Raw genomic sequence first — 16,204 nt, forward strand, 5'->3', positions numbered from 1 at the left:
TCGAACTCCTGACCTCAGGTGATCGGCCCGCTTCGGCCTCCCAAAGTGCTGGGATTACAGGCGTGAGCCACTGTGCCCAGCCTATATCTCATCAATTTACAATCACATCTAAAAATGCAAAGTTTTCTTTAAACTTATGTCTTCTAATCTATGTTATCTTAGAATAAACCATTTTGGCTGGGTGCAGTGGCTCACACCTGTAATCCCAACACTTTGGGAGGCCAAAGGAGGTCAGGAGTTTGAGACTAGCCTGGCCAACATGGTGAAACCCCGTTTCTACTAAAAATACAAAAAATTAGCCAGGCGTGGTGGCAGGCATCTGTAGTCCAAGCTACTCGGGAGGCTAAGGCAGGAGAATTGCTTGAACCTGGGAGGTGGAGGTTGCAGTGAGCCAAGAAGGCACCACTGCACTCCAGCCTGGGCGACAGAGCAAGACTCTGTCTCAATTAAAAAAAAAAAAAAAAAAATCAAAAATGCACATGCGGAGAATGTTTCTATCTCTAGTATTCTGACATGGATGCCAAAAATATCTAGCATATTGTGTTACCACTGAAGGAAGTTGGGTGATAGATCCATGGTACCTCTCTGTACTAATTTGCATCTTCTTTTGAGTCTGTAATTATTTCAAAATAAAAGGTTAGAAAAACAAGCTAGGTGCAGTGGCACTCACCTGTAATCCTAGCTACTTGTCTGTAATCCCAGCTACTCCCAGGAAGCTGAGGCAAGAGGGTTGCTTGAGCCCAGGAGTTCAAGATCAGCCTAGGCAACACAGCAAGACTCTGTCTCAAAAAAAAAAAAAAAAAGATACAAAAACAATACATGGCATACCCACCTGATGCCACTCCCTGAGCTTGCTAATCTACAACCTCACTCTTCTCCAAGCTTTCCCCATGAGCCAGAAAAAGTTCCAAACACTTCTCAACCCAAAGTTTCAGGATGGTTTGGTACGGCAATTGAAACACACCAGCCATCCCTGGCGTAGCACTTTTTGCACATGGGAAGAACACAAGCATTTACCCAACAAGAAAAACTAATCTAACACTGTTCTCAAACTCTGTGCAGGCAATAGCATGGAAAACATTTACACAGCCCAAACTCTACCTCTTGTACCAGTCTTTCATAGTGCTACTATCTATGGATGAGCCTCATTTCTCCCAGCTAGACTGTGACCTTACAAGCACCCAAATGCATTTTAAAAAGCTATCCTTTCAGTATCTCACAGTTGTATAGAGGACCTAGAATTTATGTAACTTAATCTAAATTTTTCCAATTTCGTGGTTAAAAAAAAAAGAAGCGAACAAAAACACACTACTCTAGCTTAAAGTCTTCTCTCTTAATTGGGAAAATTATTTCCTCGCATTTTAGTTTTACCACGCACACACACGGTGGGAGTAAAATTCAAGGAACAGAAGAGAGGAAGAGAGAGAGAGAGAGAAAATCAAGAACAGGAAAATATTCTATTCTCAAACAGACAGGTATAAAACCTGTAAGTCTAACGGGAAAAGGAAGGTTGGAGGCAGTGAAGAACTGGCAAGTTTGGCCCTATTTGCCATCATCAACTAATGTTAAGACAAAGAAAAGAGGTCTTCAAGCTCTGCTGCTCCTGAAGACTACACAGTGGTCTTCAAGCTTTGCTGCTCCTTATGACAGTCCATCCCATGAGATGCACTGCTTTAAATCAAGAGACCTCCTAACTGGGAAAAAACACCACAATCCATGATTTTACTACAATTTGATTAGGTATGTTACAATAATTTCAATTCAACTGTCAGAAAAACCTTCTACTTAAAAAAAAAAAAAAAACTTAAACAAATCATGTCCCCAATCCCCAAAACATGCTATTATCTCTCAAGAATGTCTTAAAATTGATCAAAGAAAGACAAAGACTGAATCTTCATGTCAATTGAAGAAGCTTTTTACATTCCCAGAGCCCTCTGAAGAGCAGAGAGACCCTAGAGAAAAGCAAAATACCAACTGTCCTCAAGTCCCTGCCACTCCAGAGTTTCATGAAACCAGAAACATTCAGGGACGGTATGGGGTGGCTGCTAATTCCTGTACTGTACTACAGTACTGACTCCTGTCTCTGCATGCAAGTGTCACATGTACTCTTCAGCAGCTCTCAGCTCTCAAAAGTAGCAGAAAGATGAGTAGATGCCAACAAAATCAGCCCACATGTCATCTCTGACCTACAAACCATGGCCTGCCAACCTATACTACAGGAATCACTCATTTCTGTTTCTGCATCCCCTAGGCAGTGACAGAATTCTACCAGCGATCATTTCATGTAGCAGCAATTTGGGTTCATCCTCCTATTGACAACTATAGGAGGCAAAAAAAAAAAGTACTTCCCCCAAAAAACAACTACAGAAACAAAAGGTCCCACTGCCCATACTCCCCCTACTCAATTACTCTCTAATCTACATATAATAATCAGAATACCTGATAAGCAGAAAAAACACAATCACTTAAGGAAAACATCTATGAATTTCCTGGAGATGAAGACAAGTTTAAACATCACTAGAAATATAAGCCTATTAAGAGAATGAATATTTAGCCAGGCATGGTGGCTCATGCTTGTAATCCCAGCACTTTGGGGGGCTGAGGCAGGAGAATCACTTGAGTCTCAGAGTTTGAGACCGGCCTGGGCAACATGATGAAACCCCATCTCTATGAAAAATACAAAAATTAGCCAGGTGTGGTGGCATGCACCTGTAGTCCCAGCTACTAGGGAAGCTGAGGTGCGAGGACTACTTGAGCCTGGGAGATTGAGACTGCAGTGAGCCAATACTGTGTCACTGCACTCCAGCCTGAGTGACAGAGTGAGACCTTGTCTCCAAAAAAGAAAAAGAAAAAGAAAAAGAAAGAGAGAGAGAGAGAGAATGAGAGAACAAATGTTTAAACTACAATTGCCCACAATTTCATAAAAATTGTTTGATTGGTAATGCTTCCTTAAAAGACTTAAAGTAGGGTTTGTAGAGGCAAAGGATGTTACAGAGCAATAATTGGACAAGTTCGAATTACTTCTGGACAAGAAACAAAGTCACTACTACAACATAAGAAAACAGATAATGAGCTGAAAAAAACCTAATACCCCTCTCCCCAAAGCCTTCCATATAAAACTCTGTTTTCATCATTTAGAAATTAAAATAACCCTACCATATTGTCTGTGCTTTCTTAGCTTTCTCCATCAAATTAACTTCCTAATCTCAAATTTAGCTTTTCTTTAGGCTTAAAAAACCATCTTCCTCCACTTCTCACTTCATAACAAGGAGGCTGTCACAGAAAACACCCAAATGAATTTCCATCATGCCTGTAAGTAAGAGTCTTGAAGACACAGGTAAGGCCATCTCTGGAGTTCCAGGTTGTCTGTGAGGTAGACCTGGTATCTGAATTCAAGTAAAGACCTGGAATACCTCATCATCTGAATTCTGAACAGCAGATTCATGCTGGAGCAGAGCCAGTTTCTTGAAACGGCAGGTTCTCGACACTTCTATATTACAGAAATGGGGTCTGAACTCATGGGGAAGAAAATAAAAACTTATCTACTGATCCATTCATCACAGTGCTTTGTAGACTAACCATTATCATAATCGTTATAACTAGCAATCTAGAATACAACCATTACATTTAATGGAATTCTAAAATATAATCTTTTTACATATACTAGTATGTTTTTTAATTAACACAAAAATTTGCTGTCAAGAAAAATCTAGGTTTTTATTATCAGTGGATTTTTCCTATGAAAAATATTGTAACAAATTGAAGCCAAGAAAAACTTCAGGCCAGCCACGGTGTCTCCTGCAAACCACAGTGTCGGTTAACAAACCCCTTCAGTTTGTTAACCACTACACTTGGGAGGCCAAAGTGGGAAGACAGCTTGAGGCCAAGAGTCTGAGACCAGACTGGGCAACACAGCAGGACCATGTCTCTAATTTTAAATAAATAAATAAATAAATAAATAAGGCCAGGCACAGTGGTTCACGCCTGTAATCCCAGCACCTTGGAGAGGCTAAGACAGGATAATTGCTTGAGCCCAGGAGTTTAAGACCAGTCTGGGCAACACAGAGAGACTCCAACTCTACAAAAAATTAAACATCAGCCATGTGTGATAATGTAAGCCTGCAGTCCCAAATACCCAGGAGGCTGAGGCAGGAGGATCGCTTGAGCCCAGAAGGTCAAGGCTGCAGTGAGCCATGTTCACATCACTACACTTCAAGAGCCTGTCTCCAAAAAAAAAAAAAAATTAAAATAATAAACAAGAAAAAAATAAAGATTAGAGAATAGCTAGAAAGAGCAAACTACCCAAATTTACATCAGCTAGAAAGCAGATTTAAAAACTGTGGTACAGTCATGAAATAAGTACTACCTTTTTTGTTTGAGACAGAGTCTCACTCTGTTGCCCAGGCTGGAGTGCAATGGCGTGATCTTGGCTCACTGCAACCTCCGCCTCCCTGGTTCAAGCAAAGAAAATACTACTTTTAATATAAAAGAAAAAACCACTACATGCTGCAACACAGATCTGTCGCAAAAGCATTGTTCTAAGCAAAAGAAAACATACATGATTCCATTTCTATGAAATTCAAAAAGGAAAAAATTACAGTGAGAGAAAGCGGAACAGTGGTTGCTAGGTAGTCAGGACCTAGGGGGACATGACTGAAAATACAAAGGGACACCAGGTAACTTTTTGGGGTGATGAAAATGTTTTGTACCTGGATTGTGGTGGTGGTTACACAACTGTACACGTTTGCCAAAATTCATCAAACTGTACACCTAAAATGGGTTAATTTTACTGATTGTAAAGTATAACTCAATAAAGATGAAAATAAGAGTCAAAGACATTTTATCAAGTGAATGATACTGTCAGAAATTGAACAAATAACAGTATTTTAGCTGTGCAAGTAACATAAATTGTATATTTACAAGTAAAATAACATTAAATATTAACACCTTCTTTAATATCCTGACAAAATGACAATGTTACAAAGCATGGTTATCTAAGAATTTATTGTATTTCTAATTTTGAAGGGGTTTGTTAACCACCACACTGATTCTCTCCAGAAAGTAGTAAGAAATATGATCTCAGAGAATAATTTCTTATAGCCAAGTCCAGTTGACTAATACCTCATCTGTCTATTAATTTATGAAAATGCTGCAAACTTTTCACATGACAATCTTATTTCTCAAAGTGACGAATCACTTAATTTCAAGAATCCTATCTTATCATCATTATCTAACAACTACAAGAGACTGCTGACAAAATGCTGTCTTTCTGGAGGTTAAGAAGTTATAGCACTGAGGCCAGGCATGGTGGCTCACGCCTGTAATCCCAACACTTTGGGAGGCCAAGGCAGGTGGATCACCTGAGGTCAGGCATACAAGAACAGCCTGACCAACATGGTGAAACCCTGTCTCTACTAAAAATTGGCTGGGCGTGGTGGCTCACACTTGTAATCTCAGCTACTTGGGAAGCTGAGGCAGGAGAATTGCTTGAACCCGGGAGGCAGAGGTTGCAGTGAGCAGAGATCATGCCATTGCACTCCAGCCTGGGCAACAAGAGCGAAACTCCAACTCAAAACAAAACAAAACAAAACAAAACAAAACAAAAACAAGTTATAGCACGGAGCTTTTTTCTGAGGTTTTTTTTTTTGTTTTTTTTTGTTTTTTTTTGAGACAGAGCCTCGTTCTGTCGCCCAGGCTGGAGTGCAGTGGCGTGATCTCGGCTCACTGCAAGCTCCGCCTCCTGGGTTCACGCCATTCTGCCTCAGCGTCCCAAGTAGCTGGGACTACAGGTGCCCGCCACCATGCCCGGCTAATTTTTTTTGTATTTTCAGTAGAGACGGGGTTTCACAGTGTTAGCCAGGATGGCCTAGATCTCCTGACCTCGTGATCCGCCCACCTTGGCCTCCCAAAGTGCTGGGATTACAGGCGTGAGCCACCGCGCCCGGCCAGCACTGAGCTTTAAGGAACTAAATAATTCCCCAGTGGCCCTTTCTTCTAAGGTTACAATCCAAGCAAGTTTCTCTTATTCTACGAATGTCAAATTTTTTAACATGTTAGAACCCAATCAGCTTTATTAAGTAAAATTATCAAAATTGTCAATCACAAATAAACATTGATGAGACAACAGGAAAATCTGGGCAATTCTGTTATTAAGGATTTTTCAGGTTTTTTTTTTAAAGGCTTCATATTTTGAGATATATAGTGAAGCTATAGCAAATTACCCGAGAGAGGAGAATAAATGGAGAGAGAGTTGAAATCAGATTGGTCATGAGTTGACAACTCTTGAGACTGGGTGATGGCAACATGGTTGTTCACTATATTATTCTCTCTACTCTTGTATATGCTTAAAGTTTTCCAAAATAAAAAAGCTTAAAAATAATACTCGGGAAAACTTAAAGAACAGTTCTAAAAATAAATCAACAATTCATAACCACAGTGAGCCAAGAGAAGTGGCTATTTTCATTTGACCAGAATGCCAAGGAGTCAAAATTACAGAAACATGGATGCTAACTGGAGTCTGTCTTCTTAATGAGAAATATGTGTAATATGGCCGAGCACAGTGGCTCATGCCTGTAATTCCAACACTTTGGGAGGCCTAGGTGGGCAGATCACGAGGTCAGGAGTTCGAGATCAGCCTGACCAACATGGTGAAACCCTATCTCTACTAAAAATACAAAAATTAGCCGGGCATGGTGGCTGCCACCTGTAATCCCAGCTACTCAGGAGGCTGACGCAGGAGAACTGCTTGAACCCAGGAAGCAGAGGTTGCAGTGAGCCAAGATCGCACCAATATGCTGCCACTGCACTCCAGCCTGGGCAAGAGCAAGACTCAAAAAACAAAATAAATATGTATGATAAAATGAGGGAAGCGAGATATTAAGTACATCCTCCTGCAACATAAAATTGCTCCCTTTAATATACCTTATAAGACCTACGTCCGTGTAACTCAGTCTTCAGCAATTAAATTTTCCTTTAGAGACTATTTCCTAAATAACCTAACTGTCTAATTGTTAGGGGAAAAAACTCTGACCTTTCCTAATTTCACCCATTATTCCTAGTCATATTCCTGTGTATCCTGTAATTTTCTTCACAAGTGTCTGTTTATTCCTAGTCCTATGATTCAGCCACAGATTTCCTGATTTATAAAATTGCTCTGCCTTTGTTTTGATTTTCTATTTTTGTTTGGTTATTCTATACCCTGTTGTTAATCTTACTTAAGCAAATTCATTTGAACGTATTGACTTCTTTTCCAATACAATAAATCTAGTATTGGTTTTTTATTGTCTGTTTTTGTTTTCGATATGGAGTCTCGCTCTGTCACCCAAGCTGGAGTGCAGTGGCACAATCGTGGCTCACTGCAACCTCGGCCTCCCAGGTTCAAGCAATTCTCCTGCCTCAGGCTCTTGAGTAGCTGCAACTACAGGCGCCCACCACCACGCCCAGTTAATTTTTGTATCTTAATAGAGATGCGGTTTCACCATGTTGGCCAGGCTGGTCTCAAACTTCTAACCTCAGATGATCCGCCCACCTCAGCCTCCCAAAGTGCTGGCATTACAGGTGTGAGCCACTGCACCTGGCATAATGAATTTAGTATTGTTTTTAGGTAACAATTTCAATAATCAAATGGTGAGATTTCTCACTGATTTGGTGATATGATGCTCCATCCCACACAACCTAATGTCTGGGGGGGGGGGTTTGATTGATTTTTGTTGTTGTTTTTGTTTTGTTTTTTGATGCAGCACAATAAAATTTCAAGCAGCTTTCAATTATCATAACCTCTACTCACCTCAACCTTTGTTGTGGTTCATATAATCCCTGGCATATTTTCTGGCTCCTACTGAGAGGGTGAAGATATATCTGAGTCTTTAAAACCTAAAAGTTCTTAATAAACATAACGAACACTCACTAAATGCCAAGACTTGTGCAAAAACACACTTTCTATGCCAACACTATCCAAGAGAACTTTCAGTGACGATGGCACTGCTCTGTACCTGCACTGTCCAATGTGGTAGTGAGTAGCTACGTGGGGCTACAGAGAATTTAAAATGTGACTAGTTACGGATGAAGTGACTTAAATTTTTATTTAATTTCAATTAATCTTAATTAATTTTTTCCTTTTTTTTTTTTTTTGAGACAGAGTCTTGCTCTGTTGCCCAGGCTGGAGTGCAGTGGCACGATCTCGGCTCACTGCAAGCTCTGCCTCACGGACTCAAGTTCTGCCTCATGGGCTCAAGTAATTCTCCTGCCTCAACCTCTTGAGTAGCTGGGATTACAGGCGTCTACCACCACACCCGGCTAATTTTTGTCTTTTTAGTAGAGATGGGGTTTTGCCATGTTGGCCAGGCTAAGGGGTCTTGAACTCCTGACGTCAAGTGATTCGCCCGCCTCAGCCACCCAAAGTGCTGGGATTACAGGCGTGAGCCACTGGCCAGACTTTAATCTTAATTTAAATAATCATGTTTTAAAAATTAAGAATATATATTACGGCCAGGCACGCTGGCTCATGCCTGTAATCCCAGCATTTTGGGAGACTGAGGCAGACAGATCACCTGAGGTTAGGTTCAAGAGCAGCTTAGTCAACATGACGAAACCCCACCTCTACTAAAAAATACAAAAATTAGCCAGACAGCAGTGTGGGTCTATAATCTCAGCTACTCGGGAGGCTGAGGAGGGAGAATCACTTGAACCCGGGAGGTAGGCGTTGCACTGAGCTGAGACCGGCCGGGTCACTGCCTCCAGCCTGGATGACTGAGTGAAACTGTGTCTCAAAAAACAACAAAAAAAGAATGTATATTGCTTGAAATATTCTTCATAAAAGTCATTTTCACTTATTTTTACAACTAAATGCATTGAAGATCATCTAGGATGGGCTTCCTTAACCTTAGCACAACTGACATTTTGGACCCCGTGATTCTTTGCTGTGGGGGCTATCCTGTGCGTTACGGGAGGTTTAACAGCATCTCTGGCCTCCATCCACTAGAGGCCAGTAGCAGTGCCCCAGCTGTGACAATAAAAAAATGTCTCCATGCACTGCCCAATATGGGGAGGAGGTGGGGTGTGGAGGGTGCAAAATCACACCAAGCTGAGAAGTACTAATCTAGAACTAAGAGTCAATTCTGCTCTCAATGCTAAGGATATTCTAGGGCAACTTTTTTGAGTTCCTGCTTTGCTATCTGGAAACCAAGCAACACATAAAAAGTTAAAAGTAACCATCTCTTCATAATGTTTTCCACAGAATCCACATTATAATATTGATCTTTTCCCATCCACTGTCTCAACTGTTCCTCCCTGACCTTGAGGAGAGTGCTACACCTAATTCAGAGACTGATGTGGGAGGTTCTAAGAGGTTAAACGACTAGGCTACCAGCACAGTTTCAAACTCCTGTCTATAGTATCTTACCTTGTGTTATAACACCTGAAAGGGAAACTCCTTAGAGAAAAATCCTTTTGATATGACAATCTCAATAAAGACTGTTTATGATTGCCCAATACATTGTAATGCCAAAAGGCAAATCTCACAGGAAAATCCCACATACAGACAAGCAATAAGAACTGGTTTGTTTTGTAACTAACCTGCATCTTGAGGAATAATTCAGGACAAGGACAACAAATGTCATAGCCACATCACCTTAAGATGACCTAGCCTAACCTAGTACCAAGAAAAGGTTAAGAGGGTCAGCCTCTGAAAAAAAGGCATGAACAGATCAGGAGCCCTAGAGAGAGCAGTTGAGGGGAAAATGGAACCAAAACTCTAAGACAGGTGGCTGCCTGAAGCCTGGGATGTCTGAGACAGCAAAACCATTCTGGAATACAAGCCACGTGAAGTGGAATGGAGCCCTGAACTTAAAAAAAAAAAGGTCAGAAGACCCATCATGTGGACCTCAGCTGTCTCTCAGTAGCTGTACCCCTGGATAAATGCTGTAAATCTCTGTGCCTATTTTTTCAGCTCATTAGTGAGGCACTTTCCAGGCTATTAGTGAGCAGGCCTTTCCAGCTCTCCCCTCAAGCTCGACATGCAGAACCACATTCTTTATATTGTTTTACTGTTTCTCCGAGACAATGTTTTAAGCAGGAACATAGTACTAACTCAAGAAATCCACTGGAAAGGAGATCAAAATGTCCAAAGTATCTGAGCACTGAATGGTTTCAATTCAACTCAATGAATATTTGCTTGAGGGCCCAGCATTCTGTGCCAGGTACCTTGTAATCATTCTCGGAAGTCACAGCCAACATCCTCTTCTTTCCACCCCAGCCATCCCCACCTGTATTCATCAATTTCATTCAGGCATCATTATTATTCATTATTGGCAAGTCTGAAAACACAAATTATAAAAAAAAAAAATACTTTTTCATGCTTTGTACATTTTAGACACTTGAGACATCAGGCTATTATGCTGAAGAAAATATTTGACTTTTTAACAGGATGTGGGTAAAGAAAGAAAACGTATTTGGAGAAGAAAACACTACTGTTTTGGGAACCAAAAGTTTTCTTCAACTGAGCAATTTATTTGCGGTACCATTCTGCCTGTCTAATCTTATTACTTTTAGACCAAAGTATAAAGTCGATTTACACCCTTTTCATACGTAACTATGATGATCATTTTATTTGTGACTCTCATACATTTCTCATAATAAAAAAAAAGTCAAGTTACAGTAGCAGTCTCTTTTTTATTGGCCAAACTTACTAAAACTTGGTAAAGTTTTTATCTTTAGATGAAAATACGCTTATTCTAGTTAATCAAAAGGTTCCAGAAAACCAGTCTCTTTTGGAAACAGATTTTTCTCAAGTGACAGGTTGATCCTATTACTTTACAACTAGGTATGCAAAAAGGAGCCTTCCTTTTGAAAGGGAGACACAGAACAGCTCCTGTCACAAATCAATTACTTCAAAACTTTGGGTATGTGCCTATCTTAAATGCTGCCTTCACAAATCTCAACGGACAAGACATGTTTACCACTACTAGATACAACCATATAGGTCTTTATCATTTCACCTACAGTACCTTTCTATTTTTCAAATATCTGCCACCTTGATGCACATGGTCAAGTTCACTTTTTTCCTAATTTCATGAAATTAAAAGTCACAATGATCTAAATATTTTTAATGCTGTATAATGATAAACAATCAAAGCTGATTGTTTATACTAGGAATGGAAAAAGAAGAATTAGCATTTAAAAAGATACATTACTCATAAATTTCTCAAATAGATGAAGCAAAAGGAATGCTCAAAAATGAATCAAAATGCCCAACACAACCACAAAATAGGTTTTGGCATGCAGAGTCAACTGAGTAAGCTAGTCAGGATTTTTGGTACATAAAGTTAAGACTAATATAGAAAACATGCCCTACTTCTCTCCTACTCTGGTGTAGTTTTGTAAGTAACAAGACAAGCACTACCAACATGGTTCTATTAATGACCGTAGAGTTATCCTCACTACTAGCCTGTTTCTAAATTTTACCAAAATATCTTATGTTAATGTCTCCAAAAGATCTTTAATGCAGTAAAATCAGACTAAGAACCACATAACAAAATGTTAAATAACTTAAAAGTTATTTCAGAATTTTAAAAAATTATGTGACAACTGAGTGGTTAGTATTTTCAGTAAGTATTTCAAAAGATTCCCAAACATGTTAAATACAATATGGCTACAGCAAAGATTAGGCAAATCCGAACCAAGTGCAGAAACTAAACCGCCAGCTCTGGATTTAAAAGCTGTCTGCTCCACTTGAGGCGGTTAGATACAGAGACAAGAGGCCAGTATCTCAACAGCAAGTTAGGCCTCTTCCTCCCTCCGGGAAGCGCATAACAAATAGGGCATCTGCAACTTAAGTCACCCGGTCACTTAGCAAAAATCCTAACTTCTAAACTTGGGACCAGATGGCCTTCTATACGCAAAAGAAATGTAGAGAGCAGTGAAGTATTGGGGGAGAGGAAGACTTAAAATGCTCCACTTTCTGATCCTGTAAACATTTAGCCCATCATTAGATCTGAGCCTGAGATTCTAAGACATGCTTTAATGGAGGCCTCCCTCAACCACCTCCTGAGTCTGTTTTCCAACAGTGAAGGAACTTTTCCTGCTTTATCACAGTTCCCTGAGAGCATGCGGCACTGCAATTCAATATCCTAAACTGGCAAGGAACGGTGGCGGAAGAAAGGGAGAAATCCAAACCAAAGCAGCCTTCTCATAAAAGACAAAAAATAAAATAAAATCATAATTCATCCTCCGCCCATAGCAAACCCAACCCAGAAATTTACAGCGCGTTAAGAAAAGCAGCATTGCGAACTGCAAACGTAAGAGTTTTCCTTTGACACTCTACGCACGGTTTTCAGCTGTCAAATTACAACTCAGGAAAACACTATCATTAGAATAGAAAAGGAAACAAAAAAGCTCGCATCACAGGGGCTGGTAGCAGGAGCTGCCAGCACCATTTCAGGAGGAGAGCAAAGGGAATCCAATGCACTTCCCCACCCCCGCTTGAATCCATCCCCTCCTGGGGCAGACAAACCTCACTGCAGGGGCTCAAATTTAATAATAATAACAATAATCATGGCGCTTCCTCCCTCACTCCCTCCCCCAACCATCACCTCCCCCCTGCCCCCAGCGATATGCCGGGAATCGGCTTCTCCCCCCTACCCCACCCCGGGATTCCCAGGTCCAGACCACCCCACCGGACACAGCTGCCGGGGGCACGGGACGAGACGAGCCCAGCCCAGCCTACCCCGGGGCCCCTGGCCCCGCTTCTCTTCTTCCCTCTCTTTTTACCTCCACCATCCCCCATCCGCATTGTCTGTCTCAATTCAACTTTGACTAATATGGATTCCTCGGGCCTTGGCCGGGCAGTAATTACCGCCTGCCCCCCGGGAGCCAGAAACCATCCCCCCATCCCCGCCGAGTTCAACGCCGCTCCTCTCGGGAGGGGGGAGGGGGTTTACAGCGCGCTCTCCGGTCTACACCGCGAGTCCCGCGGCCCCCTGCCCCCGGGATCAGAAGTTTGCCCCGGAAGGAGCCTAGCAGGAGGCAGTAAGGACCCCCGCACCCCACCCCAACTGGCCGGCCGGCGCGTAAACACCCGCACCCGCCCGGTAAGGCCCGTGGGGGAGGGGAGGGAGGGAAGGCGCCCCTCCCCCCGCGCCCGCCGACCCGCCGCCCCTATTACCTGTCATTGAGCTGGTCCTCGGTGCCCGGCAGCGGGTGAACCACGAAATGGATGGACGTCATGGTGCTTTCCTTCTCGTCCTCCTCCCGAGGGCGGCCCCCTCCCGCTCTCGCCCGCCCCCCAGCCCTCTACCCCTCCCCAAAACCCACAGCCGCCACCGCCTCCCAGTCCCCAAATGGAGGGAAGCAAATACGCAGGGGCCGCCGCCGCCTCCCTGCCGGGCGTGTGTCCGTGGCCCGGAGGGGTGGGCAGGAGGGCGAATCCACACGCCACCCGCTCCCCCGGCGACAGCCCGGAGTGCGAGGCTGGCGGCCGGGACCAGGGGCGCGCCGCCGGCCAGCGGCAGACGGGCGTTGGGAGAGGGGCGGCCGGGGGAGGAGAGGGGCGGCTGCTGGCTGCGGGCTATGGGGACGGTCTGGTCCCGGCGGCGGACGGGGTCCGGACTAGGGGAGGTGGAGAAGGAGATGAGCCCGCACCGCGCGTCACTAGCGAGAAGCCGCCGCCGCCGCCGCCAACACCGCCGCCGCCATCTTCACTTCTGCCCCAGTTTCTCCGTCTCGCAGGCTCCGCTCCGGAGCGGCGGGGGAGGGGCGAACGGGAGGAGGAGGAGGAGGAGGGAGGAGACCGGCGGGCGGGGGCGCGGCGGCGAGAGGCGGGGCTCCGGGAAACGGGCGGTAAGGCCCCCTCGATTGGGCGGCTCAACGTTGTCCGGCCACGACGCTGTAAGGCGCGTGCCGATTGGTCCGTTCAGCTCCCGAGCCCAGCCCCGCCGGGGGTGGGATGTCTCCAGAGTGAGTGTTCCGGAGAGCACGTGTTAGGGAAGGAGGTGGCTGCGGGCGAGCCCGCCGGGAGGGAGGGTAAGTGTGAGTCCCAGAGGAGGTGAGGAGGAAGAGGGGCTCTTGCGTTCTCTCGCCCGTATTCCCCTGGAGCAGCCCTAATTATTTGGCGGATCCTTAGGAGTTTCTTGTTGCCTCTCATCTTTCATCCGCAGTTGTATTTAAAGTGGAAGTTGGTAAAATCAGTTAAGGGGCAAGACATATACAGGCTTTTATTGGAAAAGTAAGTAGTTATGTAAGGGCCTTTCCAGAAAGAGATGGTAGGATCATGGAGTTGACTTTGCAGCAACTTCTATTTCCTCAGTCTCCCCAGTTTCCTCACCACCATCACATGTCCAAAGACAAAATGTGGAAATTTCCACTAATTTCCTGATATAAATGATTCCTGATTTTTTATTACTTTTTAATGAAAGACGATAAACCTGTTCTACAAAGGAGTTCAATTTGTCATCAGTGGAATCAGAACGGAAAATTATATTTTTTTTTTCTGAGACGGAGTTTCGCTCTTGTTGCTGAGGCTGGAGTGCAATGGCGAGGTCTTGACTCACCTCAACCTCCGCCTCCCAGGTTCAAGCGATTTTCCTGCCTCAGCCTATGGAGTAGCTGGGATTGCAGTCGTGCGCCACGGCTAATTTTGTATTTCTTTTTTAGTAGAGACGTGGTTTCACCATATTGACCAGGCTGGTCTCGAACTTCCAACCTCAGGTGATCCACCCGCCTCAGCCTCCCAAAGTGCTGGGATTACAGGGCTGAGCCACTGCGCCTGGCCAAGATAGGATCTTTTAAAACTGAATTCCTTCTATCAGACACGTTCAGAGTTTTGGCCACCGCGCCTGGTGGCTCACGCCTGTAATCCCAGCACTTTGGGAGGCCGAGGCTGGCGGATCACCTGAGGTCAGGAGTTCAAGACCAGCCTGGCCAACTTCGTGATACCCTCATCTCTACTAAAAATGCAAAAATTAGCCAAGCGTGGTGGTGCGCGCCTGTAATCCCCACTATTCAGGAGGCTGAAGCAGAAGAATCGCTTGAACCCGGCAAGTTGCAGTGAGCTGAGATCACGCCACTGCACTCCGGCCTAGGCAACAGAACCAGACTCCATCTCAAAAAAAAATTTTTTTTTAATCGAATAAATCTTTTTTTTTTTTCCTCCCTCTAAGGAACCAATTCAGGACTTTCTTCTCAAAGGTCTATGACCTCCTTTAAAAGATCAAGTACCTCTTCGAAGGCAAAAACTGAGAACATGAAGTTCCTTCTACAGAGGTGGTCTGTTAATGAATTACACACACACAGAGTTTTGCTTAGGAAGTTCTTTTGAGCAAAATGTGTGAAAAATTACTTATAAATCAGGATAGACCGGTACCGTTGAGGCAGATAATGGAACACTTTTGTAGGTTACCAGCTCAACCATTGGCCCAGATTAGTTTAGACTAAGAAGTGATTTCAAGGTCACTATTAGATGTCCCTGTGAGTCCTGAGGAAGGAGGGTAAACCAGTAGACACCACTAGATTTCAAGCCAAACTGATCTAAAAAAAAAAATTTTTTTTTTTTTTTGAGATGGAGTTTTTGCTGTGTCACCCAGGCTGGAGTGCAATGGCGCTATCTCGGCTCATTGCCACCTCCGCCTCCTGGGTTCAGGTGATTGAGGTGCCTGGGATTACAGGCACCTCCACCATGGGTAATTTTTGTATTTTTAGTAGAGACAGGGTTTCACCGTGTTGGCCAGGCTGGTCTCGAACTCCTGACCTCAAGTGATCCACCCGCCTCAGTGTCCCAAAGTGTTGGGATTACAGGCGGGGGCCACTGCGCCCAGCCCAGATCTAAATTTCAGTTCTGTTTCTGCTACTTAACTACGTGGCCTTACTTGGATTTAGATTAGATTTGGCCAGGTGCGCTAGCTCACGCCTCTAATTCCAGCACTTTGGGAGGCCGAGGCGGGTAGATCACCTGAGGTCAGGAATTTGAGGCCAGCCTGGCCAACATGGTGAAACCCTGCCTCTACTAAAAATACAAAAGTTAGCCGGGAGTGTTGTGGCCGTAGTCCGAACTACTCCAGAGGCTGAGGTAGGAGAATTGCTTGCTCAAACCCGGGAGGCGGAGGTTGCAGTAAGCCAAAATCGTGCCACTGCACTCCAGCCTGGGCGACAGAGTGAGAATCCATCTTAAAAAAAAAATAGATTTAACCTACCATTGCATCTTTTTTCCTCATTT

At 43.9% G+C, this 16,204-nt stretch overlaps 1 protein-coding gene across 10 annotated transcripts in view; it reads right to left on the reverse strand.

Annotated features, from left to right (window-relative positions):
* UBR5 (ubiquitin protein ligase E3 component n-recognin 5) overlaps positions 1 to 13,699 on the reverse strand; it is a 154,613-nt gene extending 140,914 nt beyond the window's left edge. For all 10 annotated transcript variants that reach the window (XM_077943939.1, XM_077943938.1, XM_015145807.3 and 7 more), the window contains exon 1: positions 13,160 to 13,699. In XM_077943939.1, coding sequence (XP_077800065.1) covers positions 13,160 to 13,221 — 62 coding nt within the window. In that variant the 5' untranslated portion in view covers positions 13,222 to 13,699. The remainder of the gene's footprint in view (positions 1 to 13,159) is intronic.
* Between the last annotated feature and the right edge of the window lie 2,505 nt (positions 13,700 to 16,204).

This window comes from Macaca mulatta, chromosome 8 (assembly GCF_049350105.2).
Source record: "Macaca mulatta isolate MMU2019108-1 chromosome 8, T2T-MMU8v2.0, whole genome shotgun sequence".
Taxonomy (NCBI): Eukaryota; Metazoa; Chordata; class Mammalia; order Primates; family Cercopithecidae; genus Macaca; species Macaca mulatta.